Source organism: Bos javanicus, chromosome 4 (assembly GCF_032452875.1).
Source record: "Bos javanicus breed banteng chromosome 4, ARS-OSU_banteng_1.0, whole genome shotgun sequence".
NCBI classification, from domain to species: domain Eukaryota; kingdom Metazoa; phylum Chordata; class Mammalia; order Artiodactyla; family Bovidae; genus Bos; species Bos javanicus.
Genome location: NC_083871.1, coordinates 49,592,802 through 49,616,040, shown reverse-complemented (window position 1 = coordinate 49,616,040; position 23,239 = coordinate 49,592,802). Strand labels below are relative to the sequence as shown.

At 43.1% G+C, this 23,239-nt stretch overlaps 1 protein-coding gene across 2 annotated transcripts in view; it reads left to right on the top strand.

Annotated features, from left to right (window-relative positions):
• The first annotated feature begins 277 nt into the window (after positions 1-277).
• The window catches only part of LAMB1 (laminin subunit beta 1), a 77,538-nt gene continuing 54,576 nt past the window's right edge, over positions 278-23,239 (top strand). Inside the window, exons 1-8 of one of the 2 annotated variants that reach the window (XM_061414002.1) lie at positions 596-675; positions 806-907; positions 1,927-2,102; positions 5,369-5,504; positions 8,884-8,957; positions 17,186-17,374; positions 17,465-17,528; positions 22,328-22,530. In XM_061414002.1, the coding sequence (XP_061269986.1) occupies positions 871-907; positions 1,927-2,102; positions 5,369-5,504; positions 8,884-8,957; positions 17,186-17,374; positions 17,465-17,528; positions 22,328-22,530 (879 nt within the window). In that variant the 5' untranslated portion in view covers positions 596-675; positions 806-870. Of the gene's footprint in view, positions 676-805; positions 908-1,926; positions 2,103-5,368; positions 5,505-8,883; positions 8,958-17,185; positions 17,375-17,464; positions 17,529-22,327; positions 22,531-23,239 lie in introns of both variants that reach the window. The other variant, XM_061414001.1, reaches the window with a different exon arrangement.

Genomic DNA, 23,239 nt, shown 5'->3' with positions numbered 1-23,239 from the left:
TAAAAAAACAATTAGATGGGTAATTCAATGCTGTGGCCACCTGGGTTGCAGGCCCCCCAGGCAGGTCCTGAGTTGGTGCGCAAAGGCAGCGGAGCGAAGAGCACTTTGCTTCCTTGGAATGAAGACATCCGAGGTCGCGCCGAGTCCGGGTTCAGCAGGACAGGGGGCTTCCCCGCTTTCTCGGAAACAACCTGCCAGGTGACCCTCTTTCTAAAGGGTTAACCAGCCCACGCCTAGCGCTAGAGTTTACAGCCTTGGGCACCTCTTCGTGACTCACTCCTTATAAATGTAAATGCAGGAGCAAGCGGTAGGTCCTGACCAGCCCCCTCGCCCGCCAGGCGATTTGAACACCTACCTCCCAGACCCGCCCGAACGCCTCGGGCACCCCAGCGCACCGCTCAGGACACGCACCCGGCGGTCTCCCAGCAGCCCCGCACGGAACTGGAAGACCTACTACCCCATCGCATCCGCAGATGCAGCCTTAAAACAAAGGCGCGGAGGGAGGGTGGGACCTGAACCTCACCCCCTCCCCGCCAAGCAGGGGCCGCCCGGCCCCCTCCGACCTGACTCCGCGTGTGCGCATGAGCAGAGGCGCCTCCCTTGGTTCCTCCCAGGGCGAAACTTTCTAATTCCCTTCTTTGGGCTCAGGGGCCGAGAGAGCGCTCGTCCCGCCGGGTGAGCAGGACACAGTGGCGGCGCGATGTTTCCCTCCCCACCCTCCCACCCTTCGCTTCCGTGGGAGCGGCAGGAAACGCGAGGGCCCCCTCTTCTCTGAATATTTGCCTTTTTCTCTCCACCTCTCTAGAAAAGAAGACTGGGAAAACAGCCGGCGGCTCGGTGGCCGTGTCCCCTGGGCTGCAGAGACTGGACATGGGGCGGCTCCAGGTGTTCGCGTTCAGTTTCTTAGGTAATTCAGAGGAAAAGGGGCGCGGGGTGTGTGTGTGAAGGGGTGGGCTTGGAGGAAGAATAACCAAACCGTTGGACTCAGCTTTGGGGGAAGCCTGTGGGAAGAGGGACTTGATAGAAATCTGCTTTGGGATTAATCGCCAGCGCCCTCGGTGGTGGCCGGGGACCGCATCCTGGGGTGTTTGTGCCCAGAGCTCCGGGTGCTCCCGCAGCTCCCGCTCTGGGCTTTGCGTCTCCGGCCCTTTTTCGGTGGGACTCTCCATCTCTGGGGTCAGGCTTCCTGGGCTCTGGGGTCAGGCTGCGAGGGCTCCTCAGAAGCCCATCCGGGAGAGTGCCTGAGCTGAGTGCAGGCTTCATCCTGGGAACAAACTGGGGCCATGTGGCTTTAATTAACCATCGCTGTTTGCCCCCGGATGGCGCCAGAAACAGCTAGATCGGGAGCTTCTCTGGAATGACGAATCGCTGAAGCCAGTCAAAAGCCTCAGGGATTGACCACTCGCCCCTTGTTCGGGACAGTGGTGTTCCCCGCGAACCCCATGATCCCCCGTCCCCGGCGAAGCGTAGGCGACCTCCGAGTGTGTGGGCACACACTCACGCGTCCCCACGCTTACAAATTTCCACGCACACACTTGCACTGTCACCCAAGGATGCACAGGCTACCGTGTGCGTGCGAGTTCACATACTAGTGGGTGTGCGGCGTTTGGCCGCCTGCCTCCCTGCGTCCGGGTCCAGGAACCTCGTAGTGACCGGAGCTGCTTCCCAGGGCTGATCAGGGTGGGCGCGAGAGTAGGTGGGCTTCCTAGGAGTGATGCTCTCAGTTACTGGACAAACCTGCTGTATCTGTTTCTTTCTGAATCCTTCTCTCCACGTTCTGCCTTCCCGGCCTCACTCCATTGTGTCTCTTTCCTGTGTATCTTGCTTTTTTCCCCGAATCTACTCTGTCTCCGCCCCCTGCTTATTCTCTTTGCGTGGGCCCGCTCCCTGCTTGTGCCCTACGCTGTCCGCCTGCCCCTTCCACAGCCCTGTGCGGAGTCGGAGTGAGCGCTCAAGAACCCGATTTCAGCTACGGCTGCGCGGAGGGCAGCTGCTACCCGGCCACAGGCGACCTTCTCATCGGCCGAGCGCAGAAGCTCTCAGTGACCTCGACCTGCGGGCTGCACAAACCCGAGCCTTACTGTATCGTCAGCCACCTCCAGGTGAGGGCAGAGAGATGGCTCCGCGCACACCTCTGCCAGTCCCCACCGAAGGGGAAGGCCTAGGAGACTCCATATCCTGCCAGCTATCCGGATAGGAAGCTCGGCAGTCAGGGAGTCCCGGGATCAGGCTGGTAGCTCACCCTTTTCCCTCATCTCAGTTTGCACAGTTGCATCCGCCAAACGTTTCCTGCCGCCACTGTATAGAAAGGCAGAGCTGCAGACAGATCTTAGGGCCCGTGCGCAAGCCCTGACCCAGGGTCTCCAAAAGCCCATGTTTTTTTTTTGTTTTTTTGTTTTTTTAATTTTGTTTTTCAATCTTTCCTCTTTGGAAAATGTATGTAAAAGGTGGTTTGTCCTCTTCATTTTTTATATACTGAGTGGTGATCTTGGGTTTTCCCCAAGTCTTTCACTTGGATAAAGGGTATTCCAGCCCTAGCAAATACCTTGCAAGGTCACTCCAATCATGGAGAAAAGCACTCCAATGTTTTGCTCTCCTCATTTGGTGCTGCTCCCATCCACCTCCATTAGCTATCAAGATCAGATGCTTGCTTTTTCAAAATGCCCTGGTTGCCATGGTACCCTGATAGAGGAAGACCAAAATGAAATTTCAGAGTGTTTTCTGTTTCTAAAAGTGGATCCAGATCATAGATTTCAAAGGTCACATTTTTAATAAGACTAATTTTGAAAGAAGGTACAAAGCATAAACTACCCAGAATCAGAATCCATTTCCTTGATTTTTTTAAGAGACTGATATCTCTGGCCTGTAAAGCAAACATAAGAGTTTAGGCTCCTGTACAGGGTAAGTTCCAAGTCGATTGCTCTAAATTTGGTCACTCCCCCTACATGTAGATCTGCCCTTCAGGAGAGGGACAGGATATTCTGTGGTTTGCATGCAGATGCCTTCAAATGGAGTCACTTTTAAAAAACAGAAAGAGAGCCCTTTCTGAAAACCTGATAAATTAAACCAAAGGAATGTGGTAAAGTAGATTCCACTTATTTGCTTCCAGGTTTATACAGAGATGTCTAGACTGCTTCCTCCTGATTAGAAGGGAGGCTATAATTACACTTTTTTAAAGTTCTGGTAATTGTTCTCTGGTATTAGTTTCCTTGACTACAAGTCACCAAAAGCAGTTGATGTTACCTTTTTTAACATTAGCATGTAAATTTCACCTAAAATATTATGCTAACATTTACCTCCAAGGCCAGGACATCCTGTAAATGAATTACCAGATCCTGAAAAATCCACCAGATCCTGCTTTGACCAGAATGAGAATTGGACTGTTTGTCTAAAAGCAAGTAGAGCCAGACTCTCTAGTTTGTATGATTAGCCATGAAATTGTGGGGCGCTTTTCAGATATCAGGGCTTCCCAGTGGCTCAGTGATAAAGAATCTTTCTTCAGTGCAGGAGACATGGATTCCATACCTGGGTCGGGAAGATCCCCGGGAGGAGGAAATGGCAACTCACTCCAGTATTCTTGCCTGGAAAATCCCATGGACAGAGAAACCTGGCAGGCTATAGTCCATGGGGTTGCAAAGAGTCAGACATGACCAAGCACACATGGAGGCATGCTATGCTTCAGATACAGAGCCTAGAGAAAGGAACTGGGCATGTAATTCTCTCAAACATTGAACAGGTGTAAAACTTGAGGCAGGAATCAGAATTATTGTGTCCAGGGTTCCCCTGCATTCCTGATTTCTGGTTTCTGTTTTCTAGTTAGTATATCTTGCCAGTCTTAAAATCCCTTTGGGAAGAAGGTGATAACTAATAGCTAGCTAAATACATACAAATGCAGTATCGTAGGTTGATACTGTCCTTACAAGGATATCACCTTTGCTTAATGACTTGCTGACCGGAGGACCAGAGACATATTAATCCATCCTTCATTACCCAAACATTATTGACAGGAGTGTTTCAGTATTCCCTTACGTAACAAATTGCCAACCACAGGCATTACTTTCTGCAAAAATCCATAGGTGGATAATGTGTTAAATGTTGTTTGTAAGATGTGTGTGGGGTCTCAACAGATTTCTGCCTCGGCATCATTTTCAGACCTAATAAGCAGTTCAGAAAAACTTGGGTAGAGAGCCCAGCCTCATGTGGAAAAGAGAACCATTAAGTGATGCTGCTGTTTACAATTCACCATGATGGAGTGCAAAGAAGGCTGTTTTGGCCGTGGCTCACATTTTAGGTAGAAGGAAAATGTTAAGCCAGGAGTTCAAAGCCGCTCTAAAACTGAAAGTAGTGGTAGATTTTTCAGTTCAGGTCCTTGGCATTCTTTGACTTGGTCCCAGTTGTCAGTGCTCCCAACTTGACAGGGCAGCCTGGTGTCCCCTTCCTGGATATTCTGAGCAGTTTGTGAGCTAGCCTGCATGCTGCTGCCACGAATTCGCTGTCGGGGCAGGGGAGAAGCTAAGAAGTCTTAATCTGTCGTTCCCAAAGCTTCTTAAATATATCTGACTAATGAACTGTGGTGTTGGAGAAGACTCTTGAGAGTCCCTTGGACTGCAAGGAGATCCAACCAGTCCATTCTGAAGGAGATCAGCCCTGGGATTTCTTTGGAGGGAATGACGCTAAAGCTGAAACTCCAGTACTTTGGCCACTTCACGCAAAGAGTTGACTCATTGGAAAAGACTCTGATGCTGGGAGGGATTGGGGGCAAGAGGAGAAGGGGACGACAGGGATGAGATGGCTGGATGGCATCACTGACTCGATGGACGTGAGTCTGAGTGAACTCCGGGAGTTGGTGATGGACAGGGAGGCCTGGCGTGCTGTGATTCATGGGGTCGCAGAGTCGGACACGACTGAGCAACTGAACTGAACTGAATACTTGGTTTCTGCCTTATATAGGTTTTGGAAAATCAAGCCAGTTGAATTGTTCTCTTTTTATTTTCAGTTTGCTTTATGTCAGCAAAAATTCTCTAAAACCTCCTCTGCATTTTGCCTCAAGAGTAAGCTTTTCCAGCTATTCATTGAGATTAAGGCTTAAGCCTAGAAATTTCATTTTGATTAAATTAATAGCTTGTGGAAACAATGCCTTCTTTTACTTTTGACCTTGAATTTGCTAGAGAAGAGGAAAATTTCAGGAGTATATCATACTCCGTTAAGTTAAAAAGTGAAAGACATGTGCTAGGTCATTTAAGTAATTTTGGCACATTCGTTTTTCTTGAAGAAAGTAGGTTTGATTTTTGTATTGTGGACTTGATTTTTGGTGTGCATGTGAGTGTGTGATTGCTTCCCAGACTCGTGAAACTATCTTTGCTTTCAGGAGGACAAAAAATGCTTCATATGCAATTCACAAGATCCTTATCATGAAACCCTCAACCCTGACAGTCATCTCATTGAAAATGTGGTCACGACATTTGCTCCAAACCGCCTTAAGATCTGGTGGCAATCCGAAAATGGTATGTGTGGTGTGGGAATAACTTCCATGGAGTGTGATTGGTTACCTGGAAAGTGTTTACAGGCGCCTGGGTGTTTGTAATTACGATTGGTTTCCCTATCCTGGAATTATGGCCTTCAACAGATTTACTGCCCAGAGCACTGACTTCTCTTGGTAAAATCTGATCCTTCTTCTTAAAGTATGCACTTCCTGTAAGAAAGAAGTCTTTCATGTGAAACCAAAGGAGGATTTCGTAGTCTTCATCCTGAGGGGCCCTTGGGGAGTGTGGCAATGTGCTGGGGCAGTCTGGGGAGGGCATGGGAAGGCCTTGCCCCGCTCAGGCCCTTATCCTTCTGCAAAACAGCCATCTTTCATTTTGATCAATCCCAAAAGAAAGGGCAAAATCAGCGCCCACCACCTTCCTCCATCTAGAGAACATTTAGTAATAGTACTATGAATACACACTAGACATAATTTCTCAGACACTCAACATGGATGATGACCCTAAGTCAACTTTTCTAATGAGTGTGTGAATCCAACCCTTTTTCCTTTCTTTGCCATTTGGGTTGGGATTTAATAAATTCATCCAATATGATGTTACTATTGTGCTGCAACTAAGCTCAACTTAGTTTTGCATTTGTTTCCAAGTCAAATGCTGAAATTTGGCAACTAACAGTAGAGTTAATGTGTTGTTAATAATGAGTTAACTTTATATCTTTTTTAAAAAAGCATTTATTAGAAAAGACTCTCAAAGAAGTGAATCTAAGCTTGGCCAGAGGAAGCCTGGGCACTACTAGATCCCTTTATTATGTATTCTTTGCTCAGGAAGCTTTGGGGTGCTTTGCAGTTATTTATCAGTCTGTAAAAAGGAAGCATTTTTTTGCGCCACAAGGCTTTCAAGATCCAATTCTCGACCAGGGATCAAACCTGGGCCCCCCTGCAGCAGAAGCATGGAGTCCTAACCACTCTACCGCCAGGGAATTCCCAGGAGGAAGTCTCTTCATAGACTTATTTCTAATTGATTATGAAATTGTGCATGCTTTCTACTATTGATTTCTAGGGAAGGTTGATTATTCATTGGTAAGCTTTGGGACTCCATTGGTTATCAGCTTGATTGAGATAGATTAGATGTCAAAAAGCAATTTATCAGTTAAAGCCTTGTTAGTTATTATAGGAGGGTATCTAAGTTGAGAGTTCGGGGTAAAAGAGAAGTTTCTGTAAGTCGGCACTTGAGTCACAGGGGACTTGTGAAATAGCATAGATCTGATTACAAGTTTGGGACCTATCTCACTGTCCACATTTTTCCAGTGAGACCAAAAGACAATTAGAAGGATGCCTTGGGAATTCCCCTGCAGTCCAGTGGTTAGGACTCCATGGTTTCACTGCTGATGGCACAGGGTTCAGTCCCTAGTCAGGGAACTAACATCCCTGCTAACTAGGTGCAGTGCGGTGCGGCCAAAAAAAAGACAGAAGGGTGCCTCAACATCAGTATCAAGTTAATACTTGATACAGACAGTAAAATAGTTCATCAAATTCTGTAGTTCTCGAGGAGGGTTTTTCTTGGTTACGTCAGGTGTTAATCAGTTTCCACAACTCTGAGTTTGTGGGACAAGAGAGGTCAAAGGCCCGAAAGAAGGGATTTTCAAACCAAGAGTCTTGAGAGCTCTGTCTCTGTTATAAGAGATTAGATAGGATTAGATGGATGGAACTTCATCTTTAGAAAGTCAGACGGATTGTTACTGTCTCCTATCATCTCTCTGCTGTCTGATAGTTCACAATTGAAGTTTCTTGATGAATGTGATTTTTATCTATTTTCTGTGTGTTTTATCCAAGTTGAGCTTTACATGATGCATTAAATTATCAGTGCTCAGGCCCAGAAACGGGCTTGGAATGTGCAACTGCTTTTAACTTAGCCCTCATGCTTTATTCCCAGGTCTGACCATACACCATACACCATAGAAGAATGATCTTGGTTCTTTTCTCCATGGATTTTTCTTCCCATATTAAAAAAAAAAAACCTGTAGCACTTTATCAGGTTAGGAATCTAAAATGGAATGTGCTTTTCAAGCCCACATCAGCAGATACATTCTTATGTTACAGAACTGGTCCTAGTCTTGCTCTGACTTTACATTATTTCGTTATCTCTTCATTTTAAACAAATAGTTCAGGTACTTAAAAGCCTGGGAAGGGAGAGACGGACAGTTGCTTAGCTAACATGTTGCTCAGAAAGAAACCTTGAGAGTCGGTTTGTAATATGGCTCTTTTTCAGAAGTTAGATAAGGTTTGTAATATGGTTCTTTTTCAGAAGTTAGATAAGGTTAGTTAGCATGACGATACTGTTTTTCTTTAACATTCCAACTAACTCATATCCGTTCCAGTGACTACTTTCCCTCCCTCCCCCACCCCCACCCCCAATTGACTTGGCTGTTTTCCAGTGGGAGAGTTTATTTCAAAAGTCTTACTGATTTCCTGAAAATACACCAGCCTGTGACATGATTCATTCTGACACATTCCTGTCTTTCTGCATTTAAGACCTCTCTTGCTCCGGAAGCTGAACCCCCAAAAGCTCTCTGGAGCACAAGAAACCTGGAAAGGTCTCCTTTACCAAACAGGCAGGCTCGAGGGCCCAGGGGATTGTGGAGGAGGTGCTTTCCATCCCTGGAATTCCAGTGGCCTTTTTAGCCTTTTAAAGTGGGATGACTTGACCCCCAGGGCATAGTGCAAAGGCTCATTTGTTTGTTCAGGCTTTCCCCTGAAAGGGAAGATGTTAGTATTTGTTCTGGGGCAGTTTATTTATTTGACCCATTCTTTGTCTCTTTGGCATTATTTCTCCATTGTGGCAATGCACCCAAAGGCTTCTCCAACGGGGATAGGTTTTTCTAAATTGGAGCGTAACTCACATTCATGATGGACTCCTGTTTTCTTTGCTGCTGCATAGAAACAAAAAGGAATATTTGTGTTTCGACTGGATTGTGTCCCTGTGCTTTAGACTGCAGAGCTGAACCCCTACTGTGCACAGGAAATGCCCCCTCTCGTTTCCCCTTTGAGAGTCCCTTGGCTTAGAGAGTTGGAAAGACTTTTAGTTTTTACTAAGCAAAGGATGTCTTTCTTGACAGCAACTAAAAAGGCATTCTGCCAGATGTCTTGTTCCATGGAGCACATTCAATACGTTGAACTCCAGAATGATTTATGACCAACCGAAGAGTCATTCTGAGATGTGCTTTATCACCTCAATCAAGTCAGGGCGTTATTGTTATTATCTTATCTTCAGATTAAGGTGGACTGCAGAGAGAATTTCTATGAGGAGCATAAAGATAGTTGAAGAAAATAGACTCAATTGTTCACAGATGTTCTTGTTTACCTTGCTATTTCCTTTTGTCTTTTTTAAAAATATCCTATAGGCGTGGAGAATGTCACTATCCAACTGGATTTGGAAGCAGAATTTCATTTCACTCATCTCATCATGACCTTCAAGGTAAGGAATCCTTCTCTTTCTCAGAAATGAGAGCATTGTGTAATTCCCCCTTTCAGAATGGATGGCTGTTGTGAGTTGGCCTAAGTGGGAACCTAAACATTGTTGCTATAAATTAGGATAATTGAGCAGCTTTTAAACGTGGGCATGGATAACTACACTTAACAGATACTCTATCTTTGTGGCAATAAGTAGAGAGAGCCACTGTTCTATGATTCGACTGTAAACTTTTAATTAGATATCTGTTAATTTCCCCATGGAAAGAGACAGCTTTGACTCACTCCCAAACCACAGTAAAACATCTGGAGAATAAATCCCTACCCCCTTGGGTTGATGTTTTAATGCTGACTTTGGTAACTGGAAAGGAAGTGTGTTATCTTTAGTTTTCAAGGTTTTGCAAAATTTGTGGGAACGGTTTTACAGTTCTTTAAGAAATGTGCCTGCTTTCTTCAGTGAGGATGTTTTTCCCATCCTTTTTCTTTGAGAGATGTAAAATGACTCCAGGACTAAGGAATGGCCCTGTACAAAGTCTCTTTGTTTCTTCTTAAGCAGCTGCCTGGAAATGACAGGCTTCATATGGCTTAAAGTACATGTTGGTGCACACAAAACCCATAATTTACTTATTGCTTCTCAGATTAAAATCACTTTTGAATCGTTTTCTGTTGGGCATGGGGGCCTTATCTCTACCCTTGCAGGTTTTAGAAAAGGTGCCCAGGGTAGATTTGATTTACCATGTGGGCAGGTAACCACCAAAGTCTTGCTTGTGTCCTCTGCATGAACTGGGGAGGCCTAGGGTCAGGGGTGGGCATTGAGGTCAATGTGACTAGGGGAGATGCTGGGCTACCCGTCCCCAGGCCTGGGTTCATCCCCTTGCTTCTCCCCAGGAACCCACTCTTGCTGCTTGGAGAAAAGGTAGGGGGAAGGTTTACACTGTGACACCTACTCCTATGAGGCGGGGGAGGACTTTCTCTAAACCACTTTGTTTCTTCATTGGCCATGAGCTCAACCTGGCAGTTAGAATTAAGACTCAGCCTCAGATGTTGTCTGCCTGTTGTTCAGTTGCTCAGTTGTGTCCGATTGTTTGCAACCCCGTGGACTGTAGCCCACCAGGCTCCTCTGTCCATGGAATTTTCCAGGCAAGAATACTGGAGTGGGTTGCCCTGCCCTCCTTCAGGAGAATCTTCCCAACCCAGGGATTGAACCCATTTTCCTGAATTGGCTAGTGGGTTCTTTACCACTAGTGCCACCTGGGAAGCCCAAGGGAAGAAGGTGTACTTGCAAATAACTCGATACAAGGCAAGGTGTGTTCACTGCTATAGCAGAAGTTCGGATAATGTACATCAGCATGGAGGATGGGGAGATTCATTTTAGCCTGGAATAAAGGAGAAAGCTTTACAAGGAGAGGACTGTGATTGCGCTTGACCTGGGTCAGGAAGAGTGAGCAGGATTTTAGGAGGAAGAGGTAGAAGAAAAGGCCTTCTTGACAGAGGAAAAGGCCTTCTCTCTCTCTCTGTCTGTGGGACAGTTTGGACAGAGTTTGTTCAGCATGTACTATGTAGACATGCCTTGAATGTCTACACTTGGGCCAGTGAGGGGACCAACAGGAAGTAAGACTATAGCCAGAAGGACCTTGCTTCCTTCCTGAGGAGTGTGAACTTTATAGGAGATGGGGAGCCATGGACAGGAAATGAGACCTGTGTTTCAGGAAATGAGGGAGCCAAGAGGAAAAGCAAAGGAGGGCCTGAGGCATAGAGAAGAGAAGGCATAGAGGCGGGGGGCTCTCAAGGTCCGCGGTAAGGGGGAGCTGACTTAGGCAGGGCTGTGGTTCTCAACTAGGAGGGAACCACCTCCTGTAACTGGCGTCCTGGCAGTCTGACGTGGTGAGCTTTTTCTAATCATACATCACCCCTTGCTGCCATACTCTGCTACCCTCTGCGACTGCTAACTTTGAGTCATTACCCAGAGGAGGAGCCTCTGTTTGTTAAGGGAGTCAAAGGTTGAACCATGAACTGAAGAAAGATTAGAAGCAGAAGAGCAGAAGGCAGGGTTAGGAAAGGGATGAATCAAAGATTCCTGAGATGTCCGAGCTGGGGAACCTGGAGGCTGCTGATACCATTAAGAGTGGTGAAGACAGGAAGGGGATGAGGATGAAGAGTGTGTTTATTTCTTTTTAAAATTTATTTTATTCAGCTATAGTTGATTTACAGTGTTGTGCTATACAACAAATGACTCAGGTATATATATATGTATATATGTATATACATATATATATACACATTCTTTTCCATATTCTTTTCCATTATGGTTTATTGTGGAATATTGAATATAGTTGCCAGTGCTATATAGTAGAACCTTATTTATTTGGGTAGCATTTCCCTTTTCCACTGGCACCTTCCTGACCCAGGGATTGAACCTGGGTCTTCTGTACTGCAGGCAGATTCTTTACCTTCTGAGCCACCAGAAAGTGTGACAGTGAAAGTGTTAGTCACTCAGTTGTGTCTGACTCTTTGTGACTTCATGGACTATAGACTGCCAGGCTTCACTGTCCATGGAATTCTCCAGGCAAGAATACTGGAGTGGGTTACCATTCCCTTCTCCAGGGGATCTTCCCAACCCAGCAATCGAACCTGAGTCTCCTACACTGCAGGCAGATTCTTTACTGTCTGAGCTACCAGGGAAGCTGAGCTACCAGGGAAGCCCATATAATAGCTACATCTGCTAATCCCAAACTCCCAATTTATCCCTACCCTCTTGGCATCCAAAAGTCTGTTCTGTATATCTGTGAGTCTGTTTCACAGATATGTTCATTTGTGTCATATTTTAAATTCCATACAATAAGTCACATATGTACCAACAAGTTCTGTTTTGAGAGTTCTTAGGTCCAGTTTATTCGTAAGACCGACAAAGTTAGCCTAGGTACCTAATTAACACAATCAGCTGTGTAGTACTGTACTATAATTGATGTATCATACTTTTCACACAAATGATACATAAAAGAACAAGCCAACACAAAAAATAAAGAAAACATTTTTAATCTTACAATAGTTTGGAAAGTACAGTAGTACAGTACAACAGTTGACATCTAGGGGCTGGCATCAAGGGAACAGCGAGAAGAGTTACCAACTGGAGGAGGAAAAGGAGGTGGGAGATGGTAGAGCTAAAGGGTCATCAACAAGGAAGATGGAGGGCAAGCTGGGATTTCACCCACGCCTGATGTTGATGGCACAGGTTCTGGTTCCTTGCTGGATCCAATTCTATCTACTCTCTTGAAGAAAAAAGATCCAGTGATGTCTGGGTAGTAACATGTTCACATCTTTGAAAATTCTGAACTTGAAAGTTCGTATGTAGGGGACTTAACTGTGTAAGGGATATCATATGGTATTTGTCTTTCTCTGTTTCACTTAGTATGATAACCTCTAGGTCCATCTGTGTTGCTACAAATGGCATTCTTTCATTCTTTTTATGGCTAAGTAGCATTCCATTGTATATATGTACCACATCTTTATCCATTCATGTACCACATCATATCCATCCATATCCATGACATTTAGGTTGTCTCATGTCTTGGTTATAATAAATAGTGCTGATGTGAACATCTTTTTGAATTATAGTCTGGATACAGGCCCAGGCTTGGGACTGCTGGATTATATGAGAATGTTTTCAGGCAGATAGATGCTTACTAACTGGATTGGATTTTCTTAGGCTTGCATAATCTAGTTAGCATATTGAAAGTCTGTTTTTGTACATAGCCAGACATTTCCAAGCTCACAGCTTTTTTATTTAGTATAAATTCAGAAACAGCCATGCAGCAATGTAAGGCCTGAGAAGGTCAATGACTCAGCAAACAGCATAGAAAGACTTCCCTTCTGTAGGTAAAATGCATTGTCCTGGTTTCCAGCAGCTTCCTAACCTCACAGGAAATTGGCCTTTTGGGACTTGGAAGGTTCCAGAAGGGAGGAATAAGGAAGCACAGCCAGGATAGCTGTAAGGCTCCCTTGCAACATAGAGACATCAGGCTAGTCTCTCTCCAGGTGTCACCACCCAGGAGGTGTGTCCCGTGGGAGGGTTTGCCATGGTTCAGTTAGTTATTGGGGTTTTTTCCCCCTTATTTTAAAATTCTTAGCCTAGTACTCTCTCAGGTTTAATATAAAGTATTATTTCCTTATATTTCTGAATAGGTAAAAAATAAATTAAGCCTGAACAACTAGTAAATGCATAAGCCAAAGAATCTATCAAAATATGACTTTCCATTTCCTTATCCTTGTCTCCTTTTATCAGTGAGAAAGACCCTCAAGATTATTAAGGAAGGTGTGAGGAGATCTGGGCATGTACTGCTTTTCACTTTAGTTGTCACCCAGATTTCTATCAAGTTGTCACCCAGATTTTATTTATTTTTTTATGATATGAAATGTTTTTTATGATATGATATGTTCAAGTTCTTGGTCATCTTGGCCTGCAACATTTGATCTCTCTGAAAAAAATTTTCATTTTTATATAATTTTTAAAGGTCACTCTCCAGTAACAGTTATTACAAAATATTGGCTATATTCCCTGTGTTGTCCAATACGTCCTCAAGCCTATCTAACACCCAACAGTTGTTCTCTATGAGTCAAGCACTGGTTGGAATTCAGAAGTGCCTTTGTTCAGATTCTGTTTGCTGAGTCAGCTTACCTTTCATTCATCACTGTTGAAGCATTTGCTTATTCTTAGAGTTCATTTTGTTTCATCTCATATTTCCAGTTGTCCCTGTTCACCACAACCTCCTATATCTGCGTCCTGCTTGTTTCCAGAATTCTTGTCCTTTTCCTCCTTCTGACATCCATTTTTCAGGCTGCTATTACACCAGAAACCAGAGGCAGAAAAGATCTTCATTCAGCCTGGATTTGATAGGTCTTCACTCAGCCTCAATTGAAGCCTCTCTGCAAATAGCTGGCGAGTTAGGTGATCTCTCTGAGCCTTCATTTCCTCATCTGTCAGACAGATGTGTTGGGAAGGTGTGTTAGTGTGCTAGGACTGCTGTAGCAAACTGCACAGACTGGGTGACTTAAACAACAGAAATGTATTTTCTCAGAGTTCTGGAGGCATGTAGTCTGCGATGAAGGTGTCAGTAGAGCTGGTTTCTTCTGTGGCCTCTTTCTCTCCTTGGCTTTGTACATGACTGTCTTCTCCCTGGGTCTTTACCTCTGTACCTGTCTATGTCCTAATATATCTTCTTCTTTAAAGACATCAGTCATATGGGATTAGGGCCCACTCCAATGACCTCATTTTACTTTCAGTTCAGTTCAGTCGCTCAGTTGTGTCCGACTCTTTGTAACCCCATGGACTGCAGCACGCCAGGCCTCCCTGTCCATTGCCAACTCCCTTAGCTTACTCAAGCTCATGTCCATTGAGTAGGTGATGCCATCCAACCATCTCATCCTGTCCTCTTCTCCTCATGCCTTCAATCTTTCCCAGCATCAGGGTCTTTTCAAATGAGTCAGTTAGTCACATCAGGTGGCCAAAGTATTGAATTTTCAGCTTCAGCATCAGTCCTTCCAATGACTATTCAGGAATGATTTCCTTTAGGATGGACTGGTTGGATCTCCTTGCAGTCCAAGGAACTCTCAAGAGTCTCTTCCAATACCACAGTTCAAAAGCATCAATTCTTTGGTGCTCAGCTTTCTTTATAGTCTAGCTCTCACATCCATACATGACTACTGGAAAAACCATAGCTTTGACTAGATGAACCTTTGTTGGCAAAGTAATGTCTCTGCTTTTTAATATGCTGTCTAGGTTGGTCATAGCTTCTCTTCCAAGGAGTAAGCGTCTTTTAATTTCATGGCTGCAGTCACCATCTGTAGTGATTTTGGAGCCCACGAAAATAAAGTCTGTCACTGTTTCCACTGTTTCCCCATCCATTTGCCATAGTTACCCTTTTAAAGACCCTTGTTATTGTTCAGCAGCTATGTCCAACTTGTTGCGACCCCATGGACTGCAGCACACTGGCTTCCCTGTCCTCCACTATTTCCCAGACTTTGCTCAAACTCATATCCATTGAGTGGGTGATGCTATCCAACCATCTATTCTCTGTTGCCCCCTTCTCCTCTTGCCGTCAATCTTTCCCAACATTAGGGTCTTTTCCAACGAGTTGGCTGTTCATATCAGGTGGCCAAAGTAATGGTGCTTCAACATCAGTGCTTCCAGTGAACATGGAAGGTTGATTTCCTTTAGGATTGACTGGTTTGATCTCCGGCTGTCCAAGGGACTCTCAAGAGTCTTCTCCAGTATGACAGTTTGAAAGCACCAATTCTTTGGTGCTTAGCCTTTTTTACAGCCCAATTCTCACATCCATACATGAATACTGGAAAAACCATAGCTTTGACTGGATGGACCTTTGTTGGCCAAATGATGTCTCTGCTTTTTAATATGCTGTCTAGGTTTATCATAGCTTTTCTTCCAAGGAGCAAACGTCTTTTAATTTTGTGGCTGCACATACCATCTGCAGTGATTTTTGGAGCCAAAGCAAATAAAATCAGACATGGTTTCCACTTTTTCCCCATTATTTGCCATGAAGTGATGGGACCAGATGCCATTATCTTAGTTTTTTGAATGTTGAGTTTTAAGCCAACTTTTTACTCTCCTCTTTCACCCCCATCAAGAAGCTCTTTAGTTCCTCTTCACGTTCTGCCACTAGAATGGTACAATCTGCATATCTGAGGTTGTTGATATTTCTCCCAGCAATTTTAATTCCAGCTTGTGAGTCATTCAGCCTGACATTTAGCATGACAAACTCTGCACATAAGTTAAATAAGCTGGGTGACAATATACAGCCTTGACATACTCCTTTTCTAATTTTGAACCAGTCCATTCAGTTCTAACTGTTGCTTCTTGATCTGCATACAGATTTCTCAGGAGACAGGTAAGGTGGTCTGGTATTCCCATCTTTTGAAGAATTTTCCACAGTTTGTTTTGATCTACAAAATCAAAGTCTTTAGTCTAGTTAATGAAGCACAAGTAGATGCTTTTCTGGAATTCCCTTGCTTTCTCTATGATCAGATATTTGCAGTTTGATCTCTGGTTCCTATAGCTTTTCTAAATCTAGCTTGTACATCTGGAATTTCTCTGTTCACATACTGCTGAAGCCTAGCTTGAAGGATTTTGAACATTATGTTGCTACCATGTGAAATGAACACAGATCTACAGTAATTTGAACTTTCTTTGGCATTGCCTTTCTTTGGTATTGGAATGAAAACTGACCTTTTCCAGTCCTGTGGCCATTGCTGAGTTTTCCAAATTTGCTGGCATATTGCATGCAGCACTTTAGCAGCGTCATCTTTAAGATTTTAAATAGCTTAGCTGGATTTCCATCACCTCCACTAGCTTTGTTCGGAGACATGTTTCCTAAGACCCACATGACTTCACAGTCCAGGATGTCTAGCTCTAGGTGAGTGACCACACCTAGCAATGTTTCCAGAGTTCATCTATGTCATAGGAAGTATCTGAATTTCAGTTCTGTTTATTGCCGAGTAATAATAGTCCATTGCTTATGTGTATCACCTTTCATGTATCCATTATCCGTTGATGGACACTTGAGTGATTTCCACTTGTTGGTGATTATGAATAATGCTGCTCTGAATGTTTATGTATGAGAGTCATCTGAGTCTCTGCTTTCAGTTACTTTGGGGTATGTAGCTGGAATTTCAGGGTTCTCCAGCTTCTTGCATTAGTAATTCCTTCCCCTTGTTTTTCCAAAGCACACTGCATGTGACTCTACTATACAGTGTGATGGGTATTTTTGCAAATGATTTCTACACATTCCTGGACCTTATTGGACGAGTTACAGCACTTAGACCATGTCTGGTACTGAGTAGCTGTCGTTACACATCTACTGAATGATTAAATGATGGCATGAAGGAACAAGCACTCAACCTCAGCTGCACGTCATGGGCATGGTGGCTTAATGTGCCAAAACTTGTCTGCACTAAGGCCTGTTTATAATCAGCTTCTAAAGAGAAACAGCTTACTAGTCTCTAATAGGGTGGGAGAAAGTGCAGTATTTAGAGGTGCGACACTGCTGCAAGAAGAGGCTCCGTGGAACAGCTTGAAGTATTTGAAATCCAGCCACAGTGAAATACCAACCACATGCAGTCAGGGTTTGTAGTACACAGTTGAGTGATATTTTCCTCTGGGATTTAAAAAAATATAGATAACCAATAAAAGCATGCAGTGAGTCTCTTCTACCCTGCCTTTAGACATTCCGTCCAGCTGCTATGCTGATAGAACGGTCGTCCGACTTTGGAAAAACCTGGGGTGTATACAGATACTTTGCTTATGACTGTGAGAGCTCATTTCCCGGCATTTCCACCGGCCCCATGAAGAAAGTTGATGATATAATTTGTGATTCCAGATATTCTGACATTGAGCCCTCAACGGAAGGAGAGGTTTGTTTATACTTTTTATTTTCCATGCTATTTACAAATCCAGTTTTTGATCATAGCAAAAATATCAATTACTCTTATGTCTATTTTTAGGTGATATTTCGTGCTTTAGATCCTGCTTTCAGAATAGAAGATCCTTACAGTCCAAGGATACAGAGTAAGCTTGTTTTCAAATAAAAGCTTGGATGGAAAACAGCAATCATGGGAGAAAGTTTACCCAGACCACTGCTACCCAGAATCTAAATACTCAGTGCTAAATCCACCCTCTTCATTTCCTTCTTTCTCTGCAGTGCTCTACCAGAAGCTTTTGAAATTGGCAATAATCAAAGTCCTCACTGACAGGAACATATTTTGATAAGAGTAAAAGGTTGATGTCATAAGTCCTCAAACCATTATGCTGGTCATATAATACTTTATTTACTTTTTTGTTATATATATGTATGTATGTATGTATATATGTATATAAAAATAACATATGTGTGCTAAATTTCTTCAGTCATGTCTGACTCCTTGCGACCCTGTGGACTGTAACCCACCAGGCTTCTCTGTCCATGGGATTCTCCAGACAAGAATACTGCAGTGGATTGCCATGTCCTCTTCCAGGGAATCTTCCCGACTCAGGGATCAAACCCAAAGCTCTTAAGTTCTCCTGAATTGGCAGGCAGGTTCTTTACCACTAGTACCAACTGGAAAGTCATATATGATATGTGTGTGTGTGTGTGTGTGTGTGTGTGTGTGACACATTAATATATATCCTATATATTATGTGTATACGTATATAATTATGTATGTGTATAATTAAGGCTTCCCTGGTGACTCACCTGGTAAACAGTCTGCCTACTAATGCAGGCAGACAAGAGACATGAGTTCAATCCCTGGGTTGGAAAGAGACCCTGGAGAAGGAAATGGCAACCTGCTCCAGTATTCTTACCTAGAAAATTCCATAGACAGAGGAACCCATGGGTTTGCAAAGAGTTAGACATGACAGAGCTCACATGCATAATTAAGGTACAGGTTAGCTTCCCTGGCAGCTCAGTCGGTAAAGAGTCTGCCTTTAATGCAGGAGACCTGGGTTCAAACCCTGGGCTGGGAAGAACCCCCTGGAGAAGGGAATGGCAACCCACTCCAGTATTCTTGCCTGGAGAATCCCATGGACAGAGGAGCCTGGTGGGCTATAGTCCATAGGTGCAAAGAGTCGAACACAACTGAGTGATTTTCACTTTCACTTTTAGGATGTTGCTAACAAAGTGTCCCCCAAAATGCAGCATCTCAAACAAAAAAGTTTATTTCTCTCTTACAGAATTACCCAGAGGGATTTCCAGATAAAGTACTTTTCACCTGCCACAAGCAAGCAGTCTTACCAGATAAAATACAGGCTAAAACCCTGTTTAATATGAATTTTCAGACAAATGATAAATTATTTTTTAGCATAACTATATCCCCTGTAGTATTTGTGACTAGTATGAGCATATTTCATGCAATATTTGTGGGTGAGGAAAACCATGTCTCTTGTGGTATTTGGGGCACATTTGTACCAAAATGATTAGTTGTTTATCTGAAATTCAAATGTAACTGAGCACCTTGTATTTTTATTGCTAAATCTGGCACTTCTAGCCATTAGATCACCCAGGTTCCCAAGTTCCTTCTGGCCTATAGTCTGTGTCCACATGGTGAGACCTGGAAATCCCCACCTTATCCTTGTACCAACCTGCAAGAGGGGGCAAGTAAAAGGCAAGTGGCTTAGAAGCCATACATCACATCTGTTCACACGCCATTGGCCAAAGTAGTCACCTGGCTGCACTGCAGGAGATGCTAGGAAACCTCTGGCCGGTGGCTGTGTGTGTTCTCAAAGTCTTGGCCAGGGCTCTTATTGTCAGAGGAAGAAGAAAAGAAAGAATGCTGGGGGAAATCATAAGTCTCAACCTTGCTCCATATGATCAATGGGGGTTGTAGTTCCATTTTCCAGATGAGTCAACTGAGGCTTAGAGGGTTGAACTAACATGCATGAAGTGACTTGGCAATTTAATGTTGGATCCTAAATGTTCTTTTTATGACTCTCAGTTCAGAGGGCTTTCCATTGTTCAGTAACCATGCTTATGTCTTCACAAAATACATTTTGATCTTGGGAGGCAGAATGTGCACTAATTAAAAGAATGGGCTTTGGAGTCCAACAGACTGGGTTTAAGTTCTAGCTCCAGTGTATTCTGTGATCTTAGGCAAGGAATTTATTTAAAACTTTTCTTAGTCTTTATTTTTTCATCTGTAAATGGAGATAGTCATATTGACCTTATGGTTGTTGTGGAAGGAAAATGAGTTAATATATATAAATGACTCACCAAAGCGCCCAACACATAGAAAGTGCTGGATCCGTAAAGCTGTTGCCACTCTTGTTGCTGCCTTCAGCTGTCACTCAGACCTTTTCTAGACTGGGTCCCACACCTCAGAGAGAAGGTGAGGCTCCCTCTCTCCAGCTGCTGAGGTGCAGTCAGCTGAGCAGAGTTGGGGCAGGGTCTTGCTGGTCTTCCCCTAATTTGAACCAAGCCCCCATGGCACACACACACATCCTTACCCCTCAGCTCACAGCATGAAAGAGTAGAATTGAAGGACTCCAGGGAAGATTGCCATGAAAGTACTGTTTCCCCACTTAAATTAATTTTTCAAGTGGCCCAGATCATCTCTGGTCCAGAATTTATTCATCCTATCATCAAACACATTTTTTACATGTTTAATTTTATTAAAAAAATTTTTTTATTGAGTACAGTTGGTTTACCATGTTGTATTAGTTTCAGGTGTACAGCAAAGTGTTTCAGTTATACATATATTCATTATTTTCCAGATTGTTTTCTCATATAGGTTATCCCAGAATATTGAGTAGAGTTCCTTCTGCTGTATACAGGAAGTCCTTGTTGGTTATCTATCTTATATACAGCAGTGTGTGTACGTTAATCCCAAGCTCCTGATTTAGCTCTCCTTCCCCCCACCCCCGCCCCGCCATGTTTCCCTTTGGTAACCATAAGTTTGTTTTCAAAATCTGTAAATCTTTCTGTTTTGTCAATAAGTTCATTTGTATCATTTTTTAAAATTAGGTTCCACATATAAGCGATATTCTGTCTGACTTCACTTAGTATAATATCAAATATTTAATGGCACGTTCAGCCTTGTGTCATTTCTAAGTGTGCTCTGGGAGACCTGTGCTCCCTGCTCTCAAAATCCAGTTGCGAGAAGTGTCTGCACACATTCCTTGACCAACACTTCCTGGGTCTCTCAATGGACTCTTAAGTTTGTTCCTTTTGGGTGGTACTTGTTTTACTTGGGGAATGTGCTGCCATTAGAATTCTATTGTGTTTGCTGTTCAATGGCATCAGAAAACCTATTTCTATATTAAACAAGCATCCATTGTAACAGATCATGCTTTGGATTTACTTTGTGATCAAGGGAACAATATCTCTTTAGCTGTCCCTATTGTTCTGAGTCCTCTGAGACTCACTTCAGAACTGATTGTGCCTCTTACAACAGCAGTCAATTTGAGGCTTAGATGTCGTTAAATATGGCAGGAGAGCTCGAAGGGAGCACAGTTGCTCTTCTGAGGACTTCCACAGAGATCAGCTCAAGGGTTTCTAAATACTCCAGCTGCTCTTCAAGTTTGTTTTTTGGCCTCTTGTCAATAGGCACTTGTGCTCGTTCTGTGCAGGAGAAAATGCTGGCATTCAGAAATTCCATTCAGCGAAGTAGTACCACAATTTCTCTGTTTAGTTTTTGCTTTTACAAAGAGCCTAAGTTGAATGCATGGCCTCATAGACTTTCTCTTTCAACCCACAGCTATTTCTATAGTCTTCATTGTATGCCGTGCATATGTTATAAGTATTTAAAATTGTATCTAGGCTTTGAAAGTATCTGATGTATTGGGCAAATGCCCCATTGTCCTGTGTTGTAAATTGTAAGAATCCATCGACAGAAATGAAAGAAAAGCTCAGAAGCAGTTTCAGGCTATGGAGCTAAAAGGGAAGGGCAGGTAGACTGTTTAGTAACTCGTGTTTAGCAACTTAGTGGTTAATGAAAAGACTGATGGAGAAGGCTATATGACTGTTGCTTTATCAAGTTACTAGAGAATGTAATTGACGGCCCCGCTTCTGTAATAAGCATTGGTCTATAAACCCAGGAAAAGGAAGGAAAGTTCAAATAAGAGACATTTCTCTACAAGAACCTCTATTTAGGAAAGCAATCTGCCCCAACATCCCAATACTAAACTCCTTTATCTTCATGCTACTGTATTATATTGGTAATTATATTGGTAAATTGTATTGTAAAACAAGGATCAAAAAAGGTGTAGGTTGTAATGGTGCTTCAAAACTTGTTTGAGATGGTCAGTCCCTTGATTATGGTTATCCTATCATGTCAAATCGATTTTAGTAACTTGTATTTCATCTGATTGGTGGGAAATTTCAGGTAGCATTTTTTTCCCTCCAGAAATAAACACAAACATGTTTTCTAACTATCTTACAATAATAATGACAATTAGGGTGCTTTGATAAATTCTTGCCCACCTAAATGGAATTTTCTGATTTTGAGACTAACACTAGTTGCTGTGGGAACCCGATGGTATTGCAGTAGTGTAGATTACTGTGTGCCAGTGGCTTCTGGTAAGCATGCAACTGCATTCTTAAATTTCTCTACTTTCACACTTCTTTCTGCAACATCAGTCTGCCAACAAATCCATCACAGAATATATGTTCTTGCTAAATGGTGATGAGAAGAGAGTAGCCTTTCTTCCAGAGACTGTCACTTTAGGCTAAACTTTATTATTACATGCATCTAGATCATGAAAGGGAAGTAAACTTTACATAAGCTATTTTTTATTTGTCATGTGTTTCTATAAAGAAGAAAAGTGTTGTCTTAATTGCAAACAAAGTCTTGCTTCTTTGATCAAACTTTTCATCTTCTTGGTGACCTTCGTAGATCTCTTAAAAATTACCAACTTGAGGATCAAGTTTGTGAAACTACATACTTTGGGAGATAACCTTTTGGATTCCAGAATGGAAATCAGAGAAAAGTATTATTACGCGGTTTACGATATGGTGGTTCGCGGAAACTGCTTCTGCTATGGCCACGCCAGCGAGTGTGCCCCGGTGGACGGAGTCAATGAAGAAGTAGAAGGAATGGTAAGTACGTGCTCCAGGAAGGCTTCTCCTTTGTACAGGTGATTCTTAAAAGCAAATTGAAGCTAGTCTTAGCGTAAGCCTTTTTATTTTGAGTTTGTCCAGACTCCCTTTAAATTTAATAGCCTTTTGTACCATTCCAGTGGTTGATTTTTTCATTTTCTGTTTGCTGATTTTCTTGGACTGCAAGAATGTGAGGACTACTCGTTTCACAAACACTGAATTAATTTTTGAAAATTGTGGCTGCAGGCTACCTCTATGGTATACATTTTATACAACAAGGATTAAAAACTTTTCTCAACTGACAGTCCAATCTTGAGGAAAGATTAAAAACCACAAGCATTCCAGCCTTCATGCCAGAAAGCATAAATTGACACCAGCCCAGAGAAACTGGAAATTTGAACTTAGAATCACGGCTTACCATTTAGGAGTCAGTGGACTTTGTATCTTGATCTCCAAGTTTCATTCTTTTCCCACTTTTATGCTGTGTTTTCAAATTTTTAAAATTAGTTTTAATCAGCGCTTCCTTGCTTTTCAATGTTCTACTGTGCAGCAAAGTGCATCAACTCTATGTATATATATACACGTGTGTGTGCTAAGGTGTTTCAGTTGTGTCCGATTCTTTGTGACCCCATGTGATCCTCTGTCTGTGGAATTCTCTAGGCAAGAACACTAGAGTGGGTTGGTATGCCCTCCATATGTGTGTGTGTGT